Source organism: Meleagris gallopavo, chromosome 19 (assembly GCF_905368555.1).
Source record: "Meleagris gallopavo chromosome 19, MGAL_WU_HG_1.1, whole genome shotgun sequence".
Classification (NCBI taxonomy): domain Eukaryota; kingdom Metazoa; phylum Chordata; class Aves; order Galliformes; family Phasianidae; genus Meleagris; species Meleagris gallopavo.
In genome coordinates this window covers 6,568,951-6,587,889 of record NC_139422.1, presented here as the reverse complement: position 1 = coordinate 6,587,889, position 18,939 = coordinate 6,568,951, and the positions used below count along the sequence as shown (strand labels likewise).

Genomic DNA, 18,939 nt, shown 5'->3' with positions numbered 1-18,939 from the left:
GGAGCTGGGGTGTTCCTGGTGCATGCTGAATCGCAGTGTTCAGCCTCAGCCATGGTGTGGCTTCATGGGAAGGACATGGGAGGGATGAGGCTTAGTGGGCATGGTGGTGGTGGTTGGACTGGATGATCTTCACCATCTTTTCCAAGCGCTGTGATTCTATGAAGCACTGGGGCTGCCATTGGGAGCAGTGTGGGATGGGACACCCACTGGCAGCCTTCATCCTCGGCAAGCTCTGAGCAGTTGCCATTTCTCAGGGTTTTTTTTCATGCTCTTCAGAGTGCAGGGAAAAAAGGTGCAGGATGGCATTGGCTGTGGGTTGGCAGCGTGCTGCATCCAGCGTGTGGCTGCCTTCCCCTGCTAACGCCCTTACTGCTTCCAGGAGTTCTCCCCATCTGCTGGGCAGTGGATTTTGCCACATGCGATGTCCCAAATACTGTGGGGGCTGGGGGAGGGGGAAATCCCTTTGCCGTGCCAAGGGATCTGCAGAAATCCTCTTAGAAGAGATGCTGACTCAGCAAAGTGTGGTGGGAGAGGGCCAAACTGAATCTGAGGTGGTTTTTGCATCCCCAGGACAGAAATATAAGCCTCGTGGCTGGGTCTGGCAATGGCCCTGGGTACAACCACCTGTTCATTTGTCCCCAAGGGCACCCCGCTGCTGCTCCCTGAAGTTTTTCCCCCAATTCAGGCTGCCAAGAGAATTTGAGGACACCCCATCCCTGGAGATGTTCAAGGCCAGGTTGGATGGGGACCTCAGCAGCCTGATTTGGTGCCTGATTTAATGGTTGGCAACCCTGCCTGAGCCATGGGGGTTGGAACTAGATGATCTTTTAGGGCCCTTCCAACCCAACCCATTCTACTGTACTCTACTCTATGTTCCAAGCTTCCCCCTTGACTCTCTGCCCAGCATGCTTGGCCAACACTGCCCAAAGCTCATGGACAGCTTCACTCCCCAGTTGTCGTTTATTATGAGGTTTTGAGTGCTTGAGATGCTCATCTTAAGCTGGGGCAGATTACTCAGATTATGATCAGAGCCAGCAGCAATGTCACCTTATGTCCCATAGAGGCATAGGGAGAAGGATAACTGGGGTGTGGGTATGAAGAGTCTTGGCTCTGCTTGGGTGTAGGCAGGTACTGGGTTCAGCTGCCCCAGAGGGCTGGTTCTGCCTGCTCTGTGCTTCTGAATGCATGAACAAATTGCCTTTGGGATACCCCATCCAGGCTTGGGTGAGCATCTGTGCCACGTGTTAGCCTCTTTATCTCATGGTGTATCTTGTCCCATGCAGAGCTCCACACAGGAGATTGGAGAAGAGCTGGAGGATGGTGTAATCTACAGCATATCAGTGCGCAAAGTGCAGCTCCATCACACAGCCAACAAGGGGCAGCGGTGGCTGGGGGTAAGCTGGGCTTTTTCTGCCCAACAGGGTGACCTGATATCAGGGCTCAGAAGTCTTTACTGGGCTGCATCCTGCCCTCTTTGTGTGTCCCCACATGCTCATGGATGTGGAGATTCTGAGAGCTCCTTCCAAGCATAATCTAAAAATCATGTATTTATCTGGGCAACCCTGGGACTTGCCAGATGCTCAAGTCTTCTCAGTTGGGTTGCTGTCCACTTGGTGCCCAAGATAACCCTCCCTCTCCCCAGCCCCATCACGTCAGGTCCCATCACTACAGGAAGTTCCGAGATCCATATGATGCTTGTTGAGGTGGTGGGACCACTGTGAACTTGTATATATCCACCTTCATCCAGCCTGCTGACTTCTGCTCCTGTCCCAGCAGTTTGAGAATGAGTCGGCCTTAAACCTCTATGAGACGTGTAAGGTGCGGACAATAAAAGCTGGGACCTTGGAGAAGCTGGTGGAGTACCTGGTTTCGGCCTTCAAGGGCAATGATTCCACTTATGTCACCATCTTCCTGTGCACTTACCGGGCCTTCGCCACCACCAAGCAAGTGCTGGACCTGCTGCTCAACAGGTGAGGTGGTCGTGTCCCAAAATACAGATAGAATTGGCTGGTGTCTGAGCATCCTCAGCCAGGAGAGCTCCAGCATCTTCTGCCATGTCTTGGAGGTCTGATGGGCTTCTTCCAACCTTTTCAGATATGGCAAACTGCACGTGCAGACAAACGGGGACCACGCCAGGCACGTTGTGGATGAGAGGATGGAGCTGAAGAAGTAAGTCTGACCATGGGGTGATTGGAGTGATTGCTCTTCAGTTCTCACATGAAGGCATGTGCTGTCCCATGTGTTTCTCGCGGCACCACTCAGTTCTCCCCTCTGTTCCCTTCCCCACAGCACCATCTCCTCCATCCTGGGCGCCTGGCTGGACCAGTACTCAGAGGACTTTCGCAAACCCCCGGACTTTGCCTGCCTCAAGCAGCTCATCTCCTACGTGCGCCACAACATCCCTGGTTCGGACCTGGAACGCCGAGCCCGCATCCTGCTGGCCCAGTTCCAGCAGCAGGAGCAGAGCGAGGCCGAAGCAGAAGGTGGGGGTGGTTCCCTGCTCGTGGGGATGTCAGGGTCTGTAGGGAGCTTCAGGTGTCACCACGTGGCTGGAGAGGAGGTATACTGGGAAGCTTATCCAGCTAAACTAGAAGTGGGATTTCTAAGCAGATTTCTTAATCTGCCTTTAATCCTCTGCAGACACTTGCACCCAGGTTAAATATGCCTATTAATTTATCTGAGCCTTATCTTGAGGTGTGAAAGCACCTGGAGATGAGATGTGGTGGGGGATGCAGCGGGGTTCTGTGCTTATGGCTGCATTGCAGTGCTCAGCTTTGTGCCATCTTCACAGCTGTGGACCATGGTGGCTGCACGTTCCAGCTGGTGGATGAGAACGGGGTCGGGGATGGGAAGTCGGATTTCCTCTCCTTCTCCCCTGAGATGGTGGCAGAACAGTTCACACTAATGGATGCTGTGAGTACTCATTCAGCATTGGGTCAGTGCTGCTGCTCTGGGCACAAACCACTCTGTTCTCTCACATTTCCATCTTTTCCCAAAGAGACCCATCCCATCTCTTTATCTTCTAGGAGCTGTTTAAGAAAGTGGTGCCTTACCACTGCTTGGGCTGCATCTGGTCCCAGCGAGACAAGAAAGGCAAAGAACACCTGGCACCCACCATCCGTGCCACGGTCTCGCAGTTCAATAGCGTGGCCAACTGTGTCATCGCCACGTGTCTTGGGGATCGGACCCTGAAGCCACAGCAGAGGGCTAAAGTGGTGGAGCGGTGGATCGAAGTGGCTCGGGTAGGACAGTGCAGCCCCACTCGCCTTGCCCAGGACTGGGGTTTTGTGGTGCACAAATCCCTTGGCTTTGTTTAACATCGAGCCCTGCTGTCCCCTTATCTGCCCCCAGGAATGCCGCATCCTGAAGAACTTCTCCTCGCTCAGAGCCATCCTTTCAGCCCTGCAGTGCAACGCTGTGCACCGGCTGAAGAAGACCTGGGACGAGGTCCTGCGGTGAGCAGCACCTGGGGGTCCTGGGGCTTCTGGGAGGTCTTCGGGGGGTGGCTGTGCTGGAGCTGTGGCCCTTCAGTGTGTAGATGGGAGATGTGTAAATGGGATCATTGCGGCTCTGGCATTGCCCAAAGCCAAGGGATCTGAGGAGAGTGAGGAAACAAAGGCAGTACTGTCTGCTTCTCCTTTCCATCTGAACACCCTGGAATAACCCCAGTCAGCAAGGCCTGCTGCAGCTGTGAGCCTTGCTGGGGTCATTTGGGTGCGCAAGGAAGGGACCCAGTGTGGCACCATTGCTGACTTCCCTGTGTTTCCCCTGAACAGGGAGAGCTTCCGCACTTTCCACGAGCTCTCAGAGATCTTCTCGGATGAGAACAACCACTCCTTGAGCCGAGAGCTGCTTATTAAGGTATGGGGCACCTGTAGTCCTGTCAAGGAGCTTGGGCTGGTGTTGGCAGAAAGGTCCCCGTTGTCCCAGCTGCCAGGCAGATTGGGCATTCTGCTTCCCCACCCCAAAAGCTGTCATTGCATGAAGGTCTAGGAGCAATTGAATGGGTAGAGATAAGCAATGGGATGTGTTCTGGTGCACCTGGTGATGGCCTTTCCCCAGATGCATGTGAACAGCCTGGTGCCTCTCCAGAGGCCTCCTGGGTTAAGGTGGGGCAGTGGGGTTTGGGAAGGGCTGAAGCCAGGTGTCCGCTCAGCTTTCCAGCTCCAGACTGGGGGCTGAGATCACATGAAATACAAAAAGGAACAAAACAGCCCATTGAAAAGCTATTTATACAGAGAGCTGGAAATGGGAGCAGCATTTCCTATTCATTAAGCCTCTCCTCTGCGTTTAGCCCTGAAAAAGCTCAGCTTAGATTTCCTTTTCTTCCTCTCATTCCTTTTATGAGGAAATTGTGGCAGTAAAAGTGGCTGTGAATTTTAGCTCATGTTTCCCACTCATGCTGATGCTGTCTTTCCCCACCATCCAGGAGGGCACGTCCAAATTTGCCACCTTGGAAATCAACCCAAAGAGGGCCCAGAAGCGGCAACAGCAGCAGCGAGAGATGGTGAGTGGCTGTTCCCATGTCCCCATGTCCCTGCTGGGTGGCTGCCAGCTCTCTGCTGACCTCAGCCGTCCCTCACTATCCCCCAGGGTGTGATGCAGGGCACCATTCCCTATCTCGGCACCTTCCTCACGGACCTGGTGATGCTCGACACCGCTATGAAGGATTTCCTGGACGTATGTACCTCCATCTCTGTCCTCCTCTTTTCCTTTGTGCCCAGACATCCCCAGAGCCTGGCGGTTCAAAGTGGACGGTTGATCCCTGTTGCTGTCCCTTTGGGTATCCCATAGCCAACGCTGCACCCTATGCATCCCATAGCCAACGTTGTCCCTGTGCATCCCGTGCGCAGCTCCGGCGGGCTCTGGCAATGGGCCGCTCTCGCAGCGCCCCCTGGCGGGCACGGCACGCCTTGCAGCGGCAGCAGCCGGCGCGGAGCGGAGCGATGTCCCAATGTGTCCCCGCTTCTCACTGACGCCCGGCTCCTTCTTTTGCAGGGAGGGCTGATCAACTTTGAGAAGAGAAGGAAGGTGAGAGTTTGCACAGCTGGATGGTGGAAGGAGGCTGGCGTTGTGCGAGCCCAGGCTCTGCCACTCTTTGGGGGAAGATTCTGGTCCTTCCTAGGAGTCTTGGTGCATGGGGCTGGGCTTTTTGCAGAGGGCTGTGGGGCTGCAGACAGAGGGGGTCTGACTGCCTCCATTGGCTGCAGGAGTTTGAAGTCATCGCCCAGATCAAGCTGCTTCAGTCAGCCTGCAACAACTACAGCTTCACTCAGGAGGACCATTTTGTGGACTGGTTCCACAGTCTGGAGCGGCTCAGTGAGGCTGAGAGGTGAGTGTAAGCAGGGCTGTGCTGCTGCTCATGCATTGGGAAGTTGCAGAGAGCACTGAAACCTTTGTCTCTCCCCCAGCTATGGGATGTCATGCGAGATTGAGCCACTGTCCGAGTCAGCCAGCAACACGCTGAAGGCAAAGAAGAACACAGGAATCATCAAGCGATGGAGCGAGTGAGTCTGTTTGTCCCAGTGGGATGTGGGTTGGAGACAAGGGTCAGCAACATCATGTCCTTCCCTGGGCCTGCCCTCTCCTCACCCTCCCCTATCTCCCTGCAGCCGGCAGCCAGCCAGCACTGAGCCCTGTGCCAGCGGCAGTTCCCACTCCAAGTCCTTCGACCAGCTCAAGTGCGGGCAGTACCTGTGCAGTGGGGATGCCACTGACTCAGTCAGCGTCACCTCCGCTGGCTCCAGCAGCTCTGATGTGGAGGAGATCAACATCAGCTTCATCCCTGAGTCCCCCGACTGTCAGGAGAAGAAGGTATGGGGCAGCTTCTGGGGCTCCTGAAGCGGGTGCTTCTCTCAAGAGGGGATGGCCCTGCCTCGCACTGGGGCTGGGGAGCTGGGGCTGCTTCTGCTTCTGGGGAGCGAGGGGGGCCTCTGCTTTTTGTGGTGGAGCTGGGCTTGCCTTGGCACAGCAGGGTCTGGCAGCTCTGGCAGCTGTACGTCCCCTGCTGGCACAGGGCAGTGAGATCCCTCTGGCCTCCCTCCCCCAGCACTCGTACACCCCGTCTGTGGCTGATGGAGAAGCTAAACCCACTGTGTCCTCCGCATCCCCTCTCCTCCCTGCCCTCCAGTTCTGGGAATCCACCTCTCTCTCCTCCCTGGACACGTCGGGCATCGGCTCGGGCTCCAGCAGTGCCTCATCCTCCTCCGTCTCCTCCACACCGGTGACAGCATCTCGCACTCACAAGCGCTCCGTCTCCGGCATCTCCAGCTACTCGTCCCTCTCGCTGCCCCTTTACAACCAGCAGGTCGATGACTGCTGTATCATCCGCGTCAGCCTGGCTGTGGACAACGGCAACATGTACAAGAGCATCCTGGTTAGCACCCAGCACCCGCGTCAATTTTGGGGTTTGGAGGCTCGTCACGCTTGGATGCGGGCATGTCTCACAGTGGGAGGCTATGGAGGTGGGAGATGTCGCACCATTTTGTGCAGAATGGTGGTTAACAATGCTGTGTGCTCATAGGTGACGAGCCAGGATAAGACACCGGTTGTTATTCGCAAGGCCATGGCCAAACACAACTTGGATGGGGACCGGCCTGAAGACTACGAGCTCGTTCAGATCATCTCAGAGGAGAGAGGTGAGTATGGGGGTGGGATTCTCTTCCCGGCCTGGGCTCTGGGTGGGAACAAAGTGCCCAGCTGACTCCATCCTTGGTCCCTCCCAGAGCTGAAGATCCCCGACAACGCCAATGTCTTCTACGCCATGAACTCCGCCGCCAACTACGACTTTGTGCTCAAGAAGCGGGGTTTCTCCAAGGGGGTGAAGATCAAACACGGCTCCAGCTCCACCCTGCCCAGGATGAAGCAGAAAGGCCTGAAGATCGCCAAAGGCATCTTCTAGCCTTAGCCCCACTGCCACCCCTCACCGACGGGGCCTTGGGGGCAGGCTGTAGGCAGGCCTGGTGCTGCTGGCAGAGCCAGGAGTGATGCTCACCCGCACCGAGAGCCGCTTCGGCACCCGGCAGCCCTTCCGCTTCTCTCTGCACAAGCTCCCGTTTCAATCAGGTCTTTTGTTTTTCTACACAGGAAGGCAGCAGGGAGGAATCTCTCTCTTTTTTTATTTTTCTTTTTAAACCTTCCACGGTGCGACACTCGTCCAGCCACCGGCCTGCCCAGAGCAGGAGCCCACCTCTCTGCCGTAGGTGCCTTGTGTCCGCGCGAGCCGGGGAGCGGCGGCTTGGAGGGGCCCTTTGTGAGGAGCAGCACATGAGCCACTGCCACGTGAGCTGGGATGGGTGCTCCCCTTCTCGGCACTGGTTTACCTCCACGTCCTTCCCTGGATCACCTGGCATTGCTACCACCGCCTGTCCGTGCCCTGGGAGAAGCTGTGCTGGAAAGGATGCAGCCCCACGCCGGTGCCTCGTGGACCAGGGCTGCTGTTGATGACTGGAAGCCTCCACGTGGTCTCGCTCCTCTCCCCAATCCAGCTGCCGGCCCGCGTTCAAACCTGCACCAAAGATCAAATGCCAGTGTCCCTTCTGCAGGCAGGAAAGCTTTGCGTGCACTCCCGTGCCCCCAGAGCTGCCAGCCGAGCCAGGAGGAGGAGGAGGAGAGCAGACTGCTGTCCAAATTTGTGTAAATAGAGACCTTGTGTCTGCATGGGCAGGCAAGGAGTCAGAGAGCTTGGGGTGCTCCGGCTGCCACCGCCTGACCCACAGAAAGTGCCACTCACCTTGGGCTTTAACCTGACTTTTTCAAACACTGACTATGGGAGAAGCAGCGATGAGACTTCTTTTGTACAAAACAAAAAAAAGGTTTACTGTTTTTTTTTTTGTTTGTTTGTTTGTTTTTCAATATTTATTGGTTGTAAATAGAAGAGATGAACTTGTACATTTTACTAACCCAGAGTCCCCTGCTGTGCAGCCCAGTCCCTCTCCTGTTCCCCCCTGTATTTAAGGCTGCTGGGAGGGATACTTACAGCAGCAGTGTTGCTCTGTCCTGCTCACACAGCAGTTGACCTCTCTGGCCTCCTCCCTTCCTCGTTTCTTTACCACTAGTCCCTCAAGCAGGAGCAGAGATGCTTGTTTTAATGACTGTAGGAAACACTAACCAAAGGGGGGGACTTTTTTTCTTTTTGCCCCTGGACCTGCTGGCTCCATTGCATTTGAGCACTTCCTCCCAGCACATCTTTTGTTTCCTGTCTGTCTGTGCTGCTGGGTGTGGGGGGGAAGCATGTTCCCTGCCTCTAAGAGAGGGGCTGGGATGCAACAACACTGGACAGTGACACTCAGAGGAGCAGGGCTGGTGGCAGAACCAGGTGGAGTGAGGCTCCTTGTTTATAAGCATGGCTGGCATTAGTTCTGTCAGCTCTCTGTCCCTTGGGTGGCATCGCCTGGGTCACCATGCCCACACTGCACATGATGGGAGCCCTTGGCACCCTGACGCAGGGGCTGCCTCCTGCCTCCCACCCTGCCCAGAGCCAGGCCCCTGCCTTTGGGTGCCAGCACCCCTGGGCCTCCCCCTGGCTCCATGCTGCTCTGTGCCTGCCAGCTCCTGCCCACCCCACTGCCTCTCTCCCCTGCTGTTGGTGTCCCCTGGAAGCCCAGCATCACCGGAGGGACTGGCTGTACCATATGTATTTTGTACCACTTCAGTGAAGGAGCACACTGCCCAGTGTGACTTGTATACAGCAATGTAATTAGTCTTTGCAATAAAATGTCGATCCTCAAACATCCCTGCTCTAAAGCAGGGGTTGTTCTGTCTTCCTTCCTGAATTGCTGGCCTGCTCCTAGAGAAAGGGGAATGGATCTGATTGTGGAGGTGGTGCTTGAGCCTGCTGCTGTATGGTAACCATGCTGAGCTTTGTTTTGTGCTTGAATGAAGAAAACAAGGCTTTTTTGTTTGCAGGACCAGTGCTTGATTTCAAGCAACTCTGTTCATGTGAATCTGTGTTGTTGGGACTGGTACCTTTTCTGGTAGCATAAATGTGACATCTGATTTACTAGTTTACTTCTTTTTATATGTGCAATGGCTGTAAGAGCAAATGCAAGGATCAGTCCTTACGTTAAGGAGATAGCAGTCTGCTTTGGCTTGAGACATCATTCCTTCACTGTTCAAGGGCTCATTTCCTAGCACAGCCAGCATGTTTATTTTTTATAATTGCACAGACTTCAGTGGAAATTGCCTGGATGGTGTGGTGCCTCTGGCTGTAGCTATTAAGGATGAAGAATAACCAATAACCAGAATTTCTCTGTGCCTCTACATAGATTACTTTAAAGCTGAGTGTTTTGAAGATGAAAGGACTACCTTGTACAGACAGGGCTGTTAATTCTGACTTAGCAGGAAATGGCACTAAGTATCCACGTAACTGCAGTCTTCCCAGAGAGAAGAATTTCAAAAATAGCTGGGAAATAAGTAAACCATGACACAAGAGATTGCTGGTTTCTTTGGCCTCAGGCTAACTGTTGATAACAAGTTTGGCTTCAGATGTTTTCCTCACATTTCTAAGAGTGTTTTTTCTTGGCGCCTGATAATACCCTACCTGAAAGTGGAGCACCCACAGCATTAGAACAGTTATCAGCTACTAATGATAAACCTTCCACTTGTAACACGCTGGGGAATGCACAAGACTTAAAACATGCCAGCAGTTCTTTAATTTCTGTAACTGAATGGTAACCTCTTCAAACAATTTTCTATTTTCCACATGGCCATCAACCCAGACAAGGTGTATTTCTTACAGAGAATTGGGAACATAGTTTCTCCTTTTTAAGGTGTATTGCCAGCTGGTTTCAATTCTTTTTTTTGGGAGACTGTTGAGCTGCTACAGTAAATACCAGCTAGAGCCTGGCAAGAAACCTGTTATCTCCATGGTGGCAATATTCTGAAGGCTTATTATCCAACAGTTATAAAAATAGAATCATAGAATCACAAGGTTGAAAAGGATCATGTAGTCCAACTGTCCTCCCATCACCATTACTACCACAAGCTACTAAACCACATCTCCTAGCACCTCACGCTGATGCTGTGGGGGCCATGGTGCCTGAACATCCAAAATGACAGCTATCAGCAGGCACCACAGTCAGTGCAGACAGGTAGTGAGCAACTTAGTACAAGTTCTGCTCTCACACACCCTGTGTATGGTTGCTGAAATATCAGCACTGAAGGAACAAGAGCCAAGAAAATTCTGTCCAACAGCAGTGAGACTACTCACTGAGTTCACACATAGTCTAGGATTTCTGTTTCCATTTCATTTTCACTTCCATCAGAAGGCTTGAAGTCTTCTTCCTCCTCCTCTTCATCGTCCTCATCCTCTCCAGACTCATAGGCCAGCTGTTCTTTGCCATCTTCACTGCTTGTTGTACTTGAGAAAAGAGCTTAATTAGGAAGAAAGAAAGGAAGACGTGATGATGTATCTCTCAGTGCAACCTGAAGAAATTTGCAATAAAGTTCATAAAACAATGAGAGTAAGGCAGAAGCCTGAGGATCACAGTTAAGGCTGCACATGTGTAGTGGAGATGCTAAATCAGGGCTTGAAGCAGTGACTGAGCACCTGGTTGGAAGGCAGGGCCAACCCAGGGCAGGTCAGGTGTATGCAATGTACTGAATGACCAGAAGGGCTGGAGCCAGGATCCACCCCTGCCCAGACCTCATTTAAGCATTAGCAGAGGAAGCAAGGGTATCTTGCTGGGGATCCCTGCATACCTGAGGCCCTCCAAAGGTAAGCAGCTTTTTTCTTTTGTTTCTGTGTCCATAGCTGCTGTATTTGGGCTTATCCTCATTTACTGCAGCTAAAGACATCTGCCATCCTATTATCACTGTACTTTTCATACATAGTGTTACAAACCTGAAGGCTATGATGCTGGAATAGTGAAAAACAAAACCTCTTAGCATTTCCTAGTCTCCAACCCATGTCACATGGTAGGCCAACAGCCTCAGCTCTCCCACTGTAATGCACGAGAGCATGGCACACCATAGGAGGTAAATATAGTAGTGCTACTTCCCCAGCACTGACAAGATCCTAACACAGTCTCTATGTCATCAGATAAGTAGTAATACACTGCTTGGAATTTTGAGGTTCAAAAGCATCCGTACCAGGTCTTGTGGATCTGATTATCTGCTTTATCATCAGGGACATGCTATCTCGCAGATCATCACTAGTCTTTGGGAGGCACCATCCATCCCGCTCCGTGCATTCTGACTCTGTACCATCATTCCGATGGATGATTTTTTGTAGGCTAAAAAGCAACAAAAAGAAGGTGAAATGTTAGCCTTCTACACTCGGTTGCGGGTTTCAAATAAGACAGACTGTGGCTTACTTTGCTTTCCTTGAATTGGAAAGTGTGTTTGGTTATTCCCCTGCCTTATGGGAAAAAAAGTTGAGGTGAGAAGTCAGTCCTGTTTTTATTCAGAAGCCAATACATCTTAAGTTTCTGGTCAAGGAGAGTGAGAGTAATGAAGTGAATATAAGCAGGCTTTGAAATCTAGTTCTAAAAGAGGATTCAGCTGGCAGTGAGTAGTACCTTTCCACATTCAAGTCACAGAGTTGATAGAACATCTGGCGATAAGGGGGTAAGGCTCCTTCTCGGAAAACATAGACCGATTCCTAAGAGGAAAGATGGAAAGGATTTAATGGGCATTCTGAGGTGTAACAGGGCAACTCTGGTATAATAGCAGAGTACTGAGTAAACAACAAGGCACTTCCTGCACAGATCTGCCCCTAGTCATAAAACACTTAGTATCCAAACTACAGCTTCATTAGTAGCTTGTTACTGCATATCAGCAGTTTTGTTCTAGCAAAAAGGAAGAAGAAAACCAAACAGGTTCCTATTTAAGTATTAATTTTACCCTGCTTGTTCTGCAGTATGACCCGATAAACACATGGCAATGTTTTGCACTTCTCTGCCCTTTACGTTCTCCAGTTTTCTCAACTGAAACAGTGTTCATTGCGTTTAAGGCTGGAGCAAAAGTACCAATCCCCAGTAAGAAATATGTTCACAGAACAGCAGGTGAAGTTCTGTAGTGACAAATTCAACTAGCAGCTCACCAGATAAACTTGTGACCTTCAACTCATTCATGTCTCGATGAGAAACTCACACCCTCAATGAATTCCAAAACAGAAAACAGTCCCTTTTTACAATTCTATTTCAGTATTCTGGTAAAAGAGTAATGCTTACCTTCAGTTTATACCTGCTGGAGGGAGGCTTTTTTGCACCAGATGCACCAGGAGTACCAAGTCCCTGCTTCAGATCGTGTACGCTGACTGTATGACTTACTGAAAGACAACAGAGACCTGATTAGGAACAAATTCACTGTGGCATTGTACCGTTGCCTCCCAGAGTTGTTTCAGTGTGGCTGCTCAGCAAAAAGCAGATCAACCCAGCAACTGAGCACGCACGGCTGATTCTTCAGAGATGTTACCAGATAGTAAATAGATCATGGGAAAGGTATGAGTTCTAATTTTGGCTCAGCTGGAGCACAGGGAGACTTCTCACTACCTGAGAGTAGGATGGAGTAAAACAAAGAAACAAGAGTCAGACAGCCCTTCAGCTGCCACGACATACCTGGCTTTTTGACAGTGATGGGCAGGCTGTAGTTGTACGTGCTGCGTTTTGCTTTCACTGGCATGTCGTTAGGGGTGTAACCTAGAGGTGAGAAAAGAAAACCAAAAGTGAACTGAGGATAAGTATCCCACAGAATATGCCTAGCTCAGTAACAGAAGTGCTGGACTACTGTGTGAAACGAAGGCTGATTTTTGGGATACGCTGACTTTTGCAAGATATAGAGAAGTGTAGAGAAGATAACCCCTTTTTGGTTGGAAAGAGGGGAAGATGTGATCTGATCATAATAACAAGATGACAGCTCTCTCAAGCAGTTATTACATGACCTCAGAAAGTCCTTTCCTTCAACTTGCTCTGTACAAAATCACAGCAAAGGAACCCTGTGTACCACAGCCTGTGTCCCGGTGTCCTGCACATGCAAGCAACAGAATCTACTGCTTAGTGCTTCCCCTGAGCAAGAGTGAAAATGGTCTGCTGACATACACTTGGGCTTTGAATGCATGGAAAAGGAAAGTCAGATAGCTGTTTGTAAGGTTTGGAATATGCCAAATGAGGGAAGAAATACTGCTTAGTATAAAATAAAGTTTAAAGGAGTTCACAGAAGAACTACAGGAAGGAATGAACTCAAAAGATGCACTCTCCATCAGAGCAGACAGAGCAAAAGAGTTTGAAAACAAACAAATAAAAGAACTACAAGGATTAACCATACAGCAGAGGTGGTCTCTGTGGGTCAGACCCTTTTACCATATTTCATTCCACAGCGAATTCGGAAGTCCAGTACTTGATAAATCTTTGCTTCAGGGTGTTTTCTAGGGTCATACCCAAACCTAACCCATAAGCTTCTCCAAGGACCTGTTATCTGTGTAAACAAACAGGGGGGACAAGTTGCAAATACAGTGTATTGCAGTCTCTTAGAAAATTCTAATGTTTTCCTGCACTGTCCAAACTTATTTCCTTACCAGTTCCTTCATCACTTTCTACAACTAGTTTTACATACCAAAATTGGGCAACGTGCTGAAGCACAAATATCTGTGTGCCTTTAAAAATAATCTGCAAGGTCACAAGAATCTGTTTGGAAAGAAATCTGCTATCGTTGCCAGATGGACAATCAATCAGAGTGTCTGACTGTATGACAAAGTAGACCAGACCCAACAGAGCTAACAGCTGTTGAATCCTCCATGGTTATAACTTCTGTTCAAGAGGAAGATTTACTTTCCCTCTTCCTCTTACATTAAGCTCAGCTAAGACCTCAGAAACTGCAGAGAGCAAGGAACACTCAGGTTATCCACCCTTGCTTTCTGCTAACTCGGACAGGAACACGGGCAGATATACAGACTTACCATGTAGTATGCCAAACAAGGCAACAGAAGTTTCAGCTTGTCTGGATGGACACTGATATTTGCTTTAACTGCATTTCGAGACCAGACTGGGCGAACCTCAAAGAGCTAAAATAATACATAATAATTTCAGTTACATGCCCCTCATTCAATTGCTTGACATGATGGTGTCATGCCTTGACAAATTTTTATCCCACCCATTATTTACAAGAAGTGCAGCTGTTCTGGACAAACATTCTAGTATCCTGGGAAGTATAGCTCCTCTCATTTGAAGGATTAGAGAACAGAAAAAGCAAATGTTCTTTGCCAAGATTTCAAATGACAGCTGACAGTGAACAGGAATCAAACCCAATTGCCTGGATTTGGAATCCTGGTGTAATTCAACAGGTCACACCATCCTAACAATATTATACACAGAACTTCACAATCACAAAACCTACAGAGGAGCCAGCAAGTAGTTAGGATTACAGCTATTTTCTGGGAAGTCAAAGAAAAGGGCTGCATGCAGTCTTCCTCCACAGCACATCAGGGCTGAGTGCCCAGCCCAGCTCAGGAATGTGGCACGTACTTTTTTCAGCTCTTCCTCCACCTTCCTATCCACAGGATTCGTGCATACTTTCTTCCAGGCCTGTGCAGCAGCATCCAGTGGTTTGGTTGGCACTTCATCATCGAAGTTCACAAAGATGGCATTGTTGGGGCGCCGGGCCCTGCTGAGGCCAATGAGGTTCTCAGCTGACACCTGGGGATTGTTGTAGCCATCCCTACAAGACAGGGCAGAGGACTGGATTTGCTGTCTGCATATGGGACACACAGGCATGTGGATTTCATAGGAACATCAAAAAAATGAAGTTTGTTTTCCAGATGACTGATGAGCAAGAATCAAGCTGTATGAGCAGTGGGTTTTACTTTGGCCTCAGCTCTCATGGATTCTGGAATCACGTATTTGTGACCACAAAGATTTTTGCGATACCACTGAGGAAGGGAAATTCCATTTAAAAAAAAACAACACCATCAAAATGGCCAAACTACCTCTGATGAAAGAGGTCTCCTGTGCTACCCGAGAGAAACCCCCCAGGCAGTTTATCACTGATTTGTATGACATGGATTTGTAGCACAACAGGCTGCACGTTCTCTCCTTGTTCCACTGTAACTCTTGGAGTTCACCAGGGTACAGGGACAACGTAACATGGAAATGCAATTATTAAGATATTTTTTTCCTCTACATGCTGATAAAGGATAGTGAGAAAAACAAAAGCTGTTTCTTGTGGGAGATCTCACAGAATATGCTTCAGGCATAAGTGACCACGGGCCTGGAAGGAACAGATCCAGCGGATGTGGTCAGAGGAACATATGGCATTGACTCCTCATAGCCTCCACACACCTCCAGCCCATGGGAAGCAGGCAGAAAGACACGCTTGTGTGTCCCATGCCATGTGCTGTTTCCTGCAGGAAAAGCTATCTCTTCTACTGAGCACTCAGTAGCAAAAAATAATGAAATGCATGACACGTATTTAACGCTGGCCTGATGCTTCAAGAGCATAGATTCTATAGAAGCACTGATGTCAGAATGGATTCCATTCATCTCCATATGATGAAAAAGGAAACCTTAACTTGAAGATTTGCCTGTTAGAAGTATATATCAAACTAGAAAAATGCGTCACTGTCTTTCCTTTCAAGAAGCAACATGGACTATTTATTACAATGAGAAAAGGCACTAACCGGTGTTGGACATCTGGCCGATAGAAATAGTCAACAGGAGTGTCCAGTCGTGAGAAAATTGGTGGAGGGATGTACAGAGGTAATTCCCTATTGAAAAATTCTTCCTTCTCTGGCTTGAGCATTAGGACTTTGTCGTACATGGAGGTTTGTTTGCCATCAGGACCAGAATGCATTGCTAGGTACTGGAAATCTGACATTCCTGTGGGAAACAAGTCATATAGAATCATAGAATTATACGAGTCGGAATGCTGTGAAGTGTACTGTGAAGATAATGCTTCTCCCAACGCTCAGCTTTCAGGAGCAGGAGTCTGATAGATCTATGCAAAGCTTTATACAGAAAGGAGGCTGTAATAATAGGTGTGATTTCCCTTCCAGCCTTAAAAGGAAACCTTTCTCTTTCCCATCAGTCTTTAAGCCCTGAGGACAAAAATACCAGCATTACCTTGAAATTTGTAAACCGTCGTGACGATCCCCATAATTTCCATTTCAAACTGCACGTCCTGCTCCTCCACACCCACCCGCTTCCTCCCGGTCCTCCTCTTCACCTTGAGCAGCATGGCGGAGGCGGGGAAGCGGTTGGCACACACGGGATGGCAGTAGGGGTCCTTGGGGCGGAAATACAGCTCCAACCTTTTGCCGGGGTCGGCGTAGATCTGCATCACGGACGGCACGCCGTCAGCTCCACACCTTCACATCACCCCGGGGCCTGGAAGGCCTTCCCACCACCTCCAGCACGGCGCCGGACCGCCCCGATCCTCCGCGTAACCCGCAGCCCGCCTCCCTCACACGCGGCCTCAGGCAGCCCCTCACCCGCGACACCCCTTCCTCTCCTCCCAGAGTCCGCAGCATCGCGCCGACATCCCGCACCAGCCCCGGATATTCCACGCACACCAAGCGCGGAGCGCTGGGCAGTTCCAGCACCCCCGAGCCTCGCTCCGTGCGCTGCCCGTCCGCCGCCATCGCTGCCCGGTCCGTCCCCAATCCGTCCCCGGTCCGTCCCCCGTCCCTCCCCCGCAGCCGCAGCGCGATGGTTCCGCCTCACGGAGGTTCCGGGCCGCCCTTAGCTTCCACAGCGCGCTGTGCTTAAAGAACGGAGTGTGAGCATTCTGGAGAGACACGAGGAGGCTCTGCTGTGTGCATTTGTGTGCTCTCCTCCCCTGAGGACGGCCGAAGGCTGTAAGACACACACCTGCACTTGGAGCTGTGTAAGAAGAGCAAAGAGATGTGGCAGATAAATAGCGAGAGATCGTGGCTTGGAGACTGTTATATGGGTTCTGCTCGCTTGGAGAAATGGACTTTGTCAGCTCCCTGGGGATGTGCATGCAAAGAACGTTGCAAATAAAAAACCTCACTGGCCTATCCTTATAGACCGGCTGGGATGTGCTTGGATAGGCAGCTAAGCAGAAAGCAAGAGGCTCCAGTGTCAAGATTAGGGAAATGGACGAGGCAGACATGATAAACGTTTACAAAACTAGCAGAGATCAGGAGGTAACAAATTATGAACCAATAATGAGAGAGAGAGAGAGGAAGCATCAAATAGATTATGAACCTGGAGTACTCGACCAACGAAGAAATGGGGAAAGAATCCTTAATGTTGGGGGTGTAGAGAATATCAGGCTATGATGTGTTTTTGGTTGTGTGCTTCTGCTTGCAGGACACCCACCACTGCAATCACAAATCAAAACATTTTCACAAGAGATCTGGTCTTCAAAGAAATCAGTTGGTTATTTCTCACTCCCACCATCCAGGAGAGCAGGGCTGAATTCACTACCTCGGAATCAGCTTGAGGAGAGCTCAAGAGCAGCAGCAGCAGCAGCAAGAGGTGATGAGTTCACAGAATCACTGAATATCCTGAGCTAGAAGGGAGCCATCAGGATCATTGAGGCCAACTCCTGGCTCTATGCTGGCCCACCCAAAAATGAGACCATATGCCTGAAAATGTTGTCCAGATGTGTAGGCACAGCTGCGCCCATGTCCCCTCCCCTGTAGCTTTCGGCACCCATCCTGGTGTCCCTTGCTGTCCTCCAGGGTGTGATGCAGGGCACCATTCCCTATCTCAACACCACCACGTTTTCTGGGCTTATGCACCTCCATGTCTATCCTCCTTTTCTTCTCCCGTTGCTCAGCCTTCCCCAGAGATTGGGGATGCAAAACAGAACGGTTGGTCTCCTCAACAACTGATGCTGCTTCTCGGGCATCCTGTACCCAGCGCTGCACCCTATCAATCCCATAGCCAACGCTGTTCCCTGGGCACCCCATACGCGGCTCCGGCAGGCGCTGGCAATGGGCCGCTCTCTTAGCGCCCCCTGGCGGGCAAAGCGCGCACTGCAGCGGAGTCTTCCCAGATAAAGAACAGAAAGCAGCTGGTGAAGTTCTGGTGAGTTCTGCACAGGTGAGTTCTAGTTTCTCTGGCCTTGGGCTTCACGGTGGTCACGTGGCTTTAAGTGTTTCTCTCCGCGTTTTTAAGACTATTTTCAGTGTTTGTTCTGCCTGAGCAGAAATTCTTATCCAAAAGTAGAGTGCCTGCAATGTCTCTCTTTTTCTCCTAGTTCTCTGCTTGCATTACATTTGTAAGACCACAGCTATCTATGAACTTTCCTTTCATTCCCCACCGAACAAATCTGCTTGTGCTCGCTGAACATTGGAAAATTACTAAGTGGAAACAGATGAAGGGTAAATACCCTTTGATACAGCTGCCAAGGTGCTGTGTACCAGAGCTGCATGCAGGGAAGGATGTCGGTATGGGACAAGGTTGCGAGCATCCATGGTGTTGTAAAGTTGGGAATAGCTCCAGGCACAAATCCTGGGTGACAAATCCTGATCCTCTTCTTAATTCCTTGGTTCAGAGCTGTAGCTCACAGCCTAGCTTGGTCTTTGTGAAGCAGAGACTTGTGGCCATAAACCAGTGTAGAATAACCTCCTTGCATTTATTATTATTATTATTATTATTATTATTGTTAACTGGGCAACATTTCTCTAAGATATTTGTGTGCATATATTATAACCATAATTATCTATTAGATGTTTATTATTAGTGTGGATGATTAGCATCTGGCAATATGAGGTACAGATCAGGATTGGGTCTGTCTGATAGGGATCATGCAAGGCACAAGGAAAAATAAACCTTGAGCCAATGATGCACTGATGCATCATTAACTGAACCACTGCTGTCAGGGGAACGTGCTTTGCTGAGAGACTAGATGCTGCTTCCTGCCTAACTGTAATGTTAGGGAGTAAACCGTAATGACAAAGACATTCAGAAGCCAAAATCCCTCAGTTGCAAGCAAGCCTTTAATGAACTTGGTCTGTCTTTCAAAGGTGGTTTT

General features: G+C 50.2%; 2 protein-coding genes across 10 annotated transcripts in view; one reads left to right on the top strand and one right to left on the bottom strand.

The window, feature by feature from the left end:
• The window catches only part of RALGDS (ral guanine nucleotide dissociation stimulator), a 39,582-nt gene extending 30,852 nt beyond the window's left edge, over nucleotides 1-8,730 (top strand). For 3 of the 8 annotated variants that reach the window (XM_010720952.3, XM_010720949.4, XM_085239185.1), the window contains exons 2-18: nucleotides 1,284-1,394; nucleotides 1,774-1,970; nucleotides 2,095-2,169; nucleotides 2,290-2,483; nucleotides 2,792-2,913; nucleotides 3,027-3,242; nucleotides 3,352-3,455; nucleotides 3,777-3,861; nucleotides 4,430-4,507; nucleotides 4,594-4,680; nucleotides 4,999-5,031; nucleotides 5,211-5,332; nucleotides 5,412-5,507; nucleotides 5,613-5,814; nucleotides 6,050-6,376; nucleotides 6,524-6,638; nucleotides 6,726-8,730. In XM_010720952.3, the coding sequence (XP_010719254.1) occupies nucleotides 1,284-1,394; nucleotides 1,774-1,970; nucleotides 2,095-2,169; nucleotides 2,290-2,483; nucleotides 2,792-2,913; nucleotides 3,027-3,242; nucleotides 3,352-3,455; nucleotides 3,777-3,861; nucleotides 4,430-4,507; nucleotides 4,594-4,680; nucleotides 4,999-5,031; nucleotides 5,211-5,332; nucleotides 5,412-5,507; nucleotides 5,613-5,814; nucleotides 6,050-6,376; nucleotides 6,524-6,638; nucleotides 6,726-6,901 (2,340 nt within the window). In that variant the 3' untranslated portion in view covers nucleotides 6,902-8,730. The remainder of the gene's footprint in view (nucleotides 1-1,283; nucleotides 1,395-1,773; nucleotides 1,971-2,094; nucleotides 2,170-2,289; nucleotides 2,484-2,791; nucleotides 2,914-3,026; nucleotides 3,243-3,351; nucleotides 3,456-3,776; nucleotides 3,862-4,429; nucleotides 4,508-4,593; nucleotides 4,681-4,998; nucleotides 5,032-5,210; nucleotides 5,333-5,411; nucleotides 5,508-5,612; nucleotides 5,815-6,049; nucleotides 6,377-6,523; nucleotides 6,639-6,725) is intronic. The other 5 variants (XM_031556213.2, XM_010720950.4, XM_085239186.1 and 2 more) reach the window with 3 other exon arrangements.
• On the bottom strand, nucleotides 7,102-16,614 carry GTF3C5 (general transcription factor IIIC subunit 5). 2 transcript variants are annotated; one of them, XM_085239188.1, is made up of 12 exons: nucleotides 16,424-16,614; nucleotides 16,056-16,266; nucleotides 15,614-15,812; nucleotides 14,463-14,655; nucleotides 13,898-14,002; nucleotides 13,302-13,416; nucleotides 12,561-12,641; nucleotides 12,174-12,271; nucleotides 11,520-11,602; nucleotides 11,092-11,234; nucleotides 10,211-10,373; nucleotides 7,102-7,507 (listed from the first exon to the last, which is right to left on the bottom strand). In XM_085239188.1, the coding sequence occupies exons 1-11, from the start codon at nucleotides 16,571-16,573 to the stop codon at nucleotides 10,216-10,218; spliced, it is 1,536 nt and encodes a 511-aa protein (XP_085095314.1). In that variant the 5' UTR covers nucleotides 16,574-16,614; the 3' UTR covers nucleotides 7,102-7,507; nucleotides 10,211-10,215. The 2 variants fall into 2 exon arrangements, with proteins under 2 accessions (XP_085095314.1, XP_003211361.2); XM_003211313.5 differs by lacking the exon at nucleotides 7,102-7,507 and having other exon boundaries at nucleotides 9,631-10,373.
• Nucleotides 16,615-18,939: the final 2,325 nt, after the last annotated feature.

Bases quoted from the DNA above. Each gene is read 5' to 3' on its own strand.
- GTF3C5 (XM_085239188.1), bottom strand. From the start codon at position 16,573: ATGGCGGCGGACGGGCAGCGCACGGAGCGAGGCTCGGGGGTGCTGGAA. The intron at 13,417-13,897 runs GTAAGTCTGTAT...TTGTTTACACAG, and splicing joins CTTGTTTGGCATACTACATG to ATAACAGGTCCTTGGAGAAG. The intron at 12,272-12,560 runs GTATGTCGTGGC...GTTGTCTTTCAG, and splicing joins CATCACTGTCAAAAAGCCAG to TAAGTCATACAGTCAGCGTA.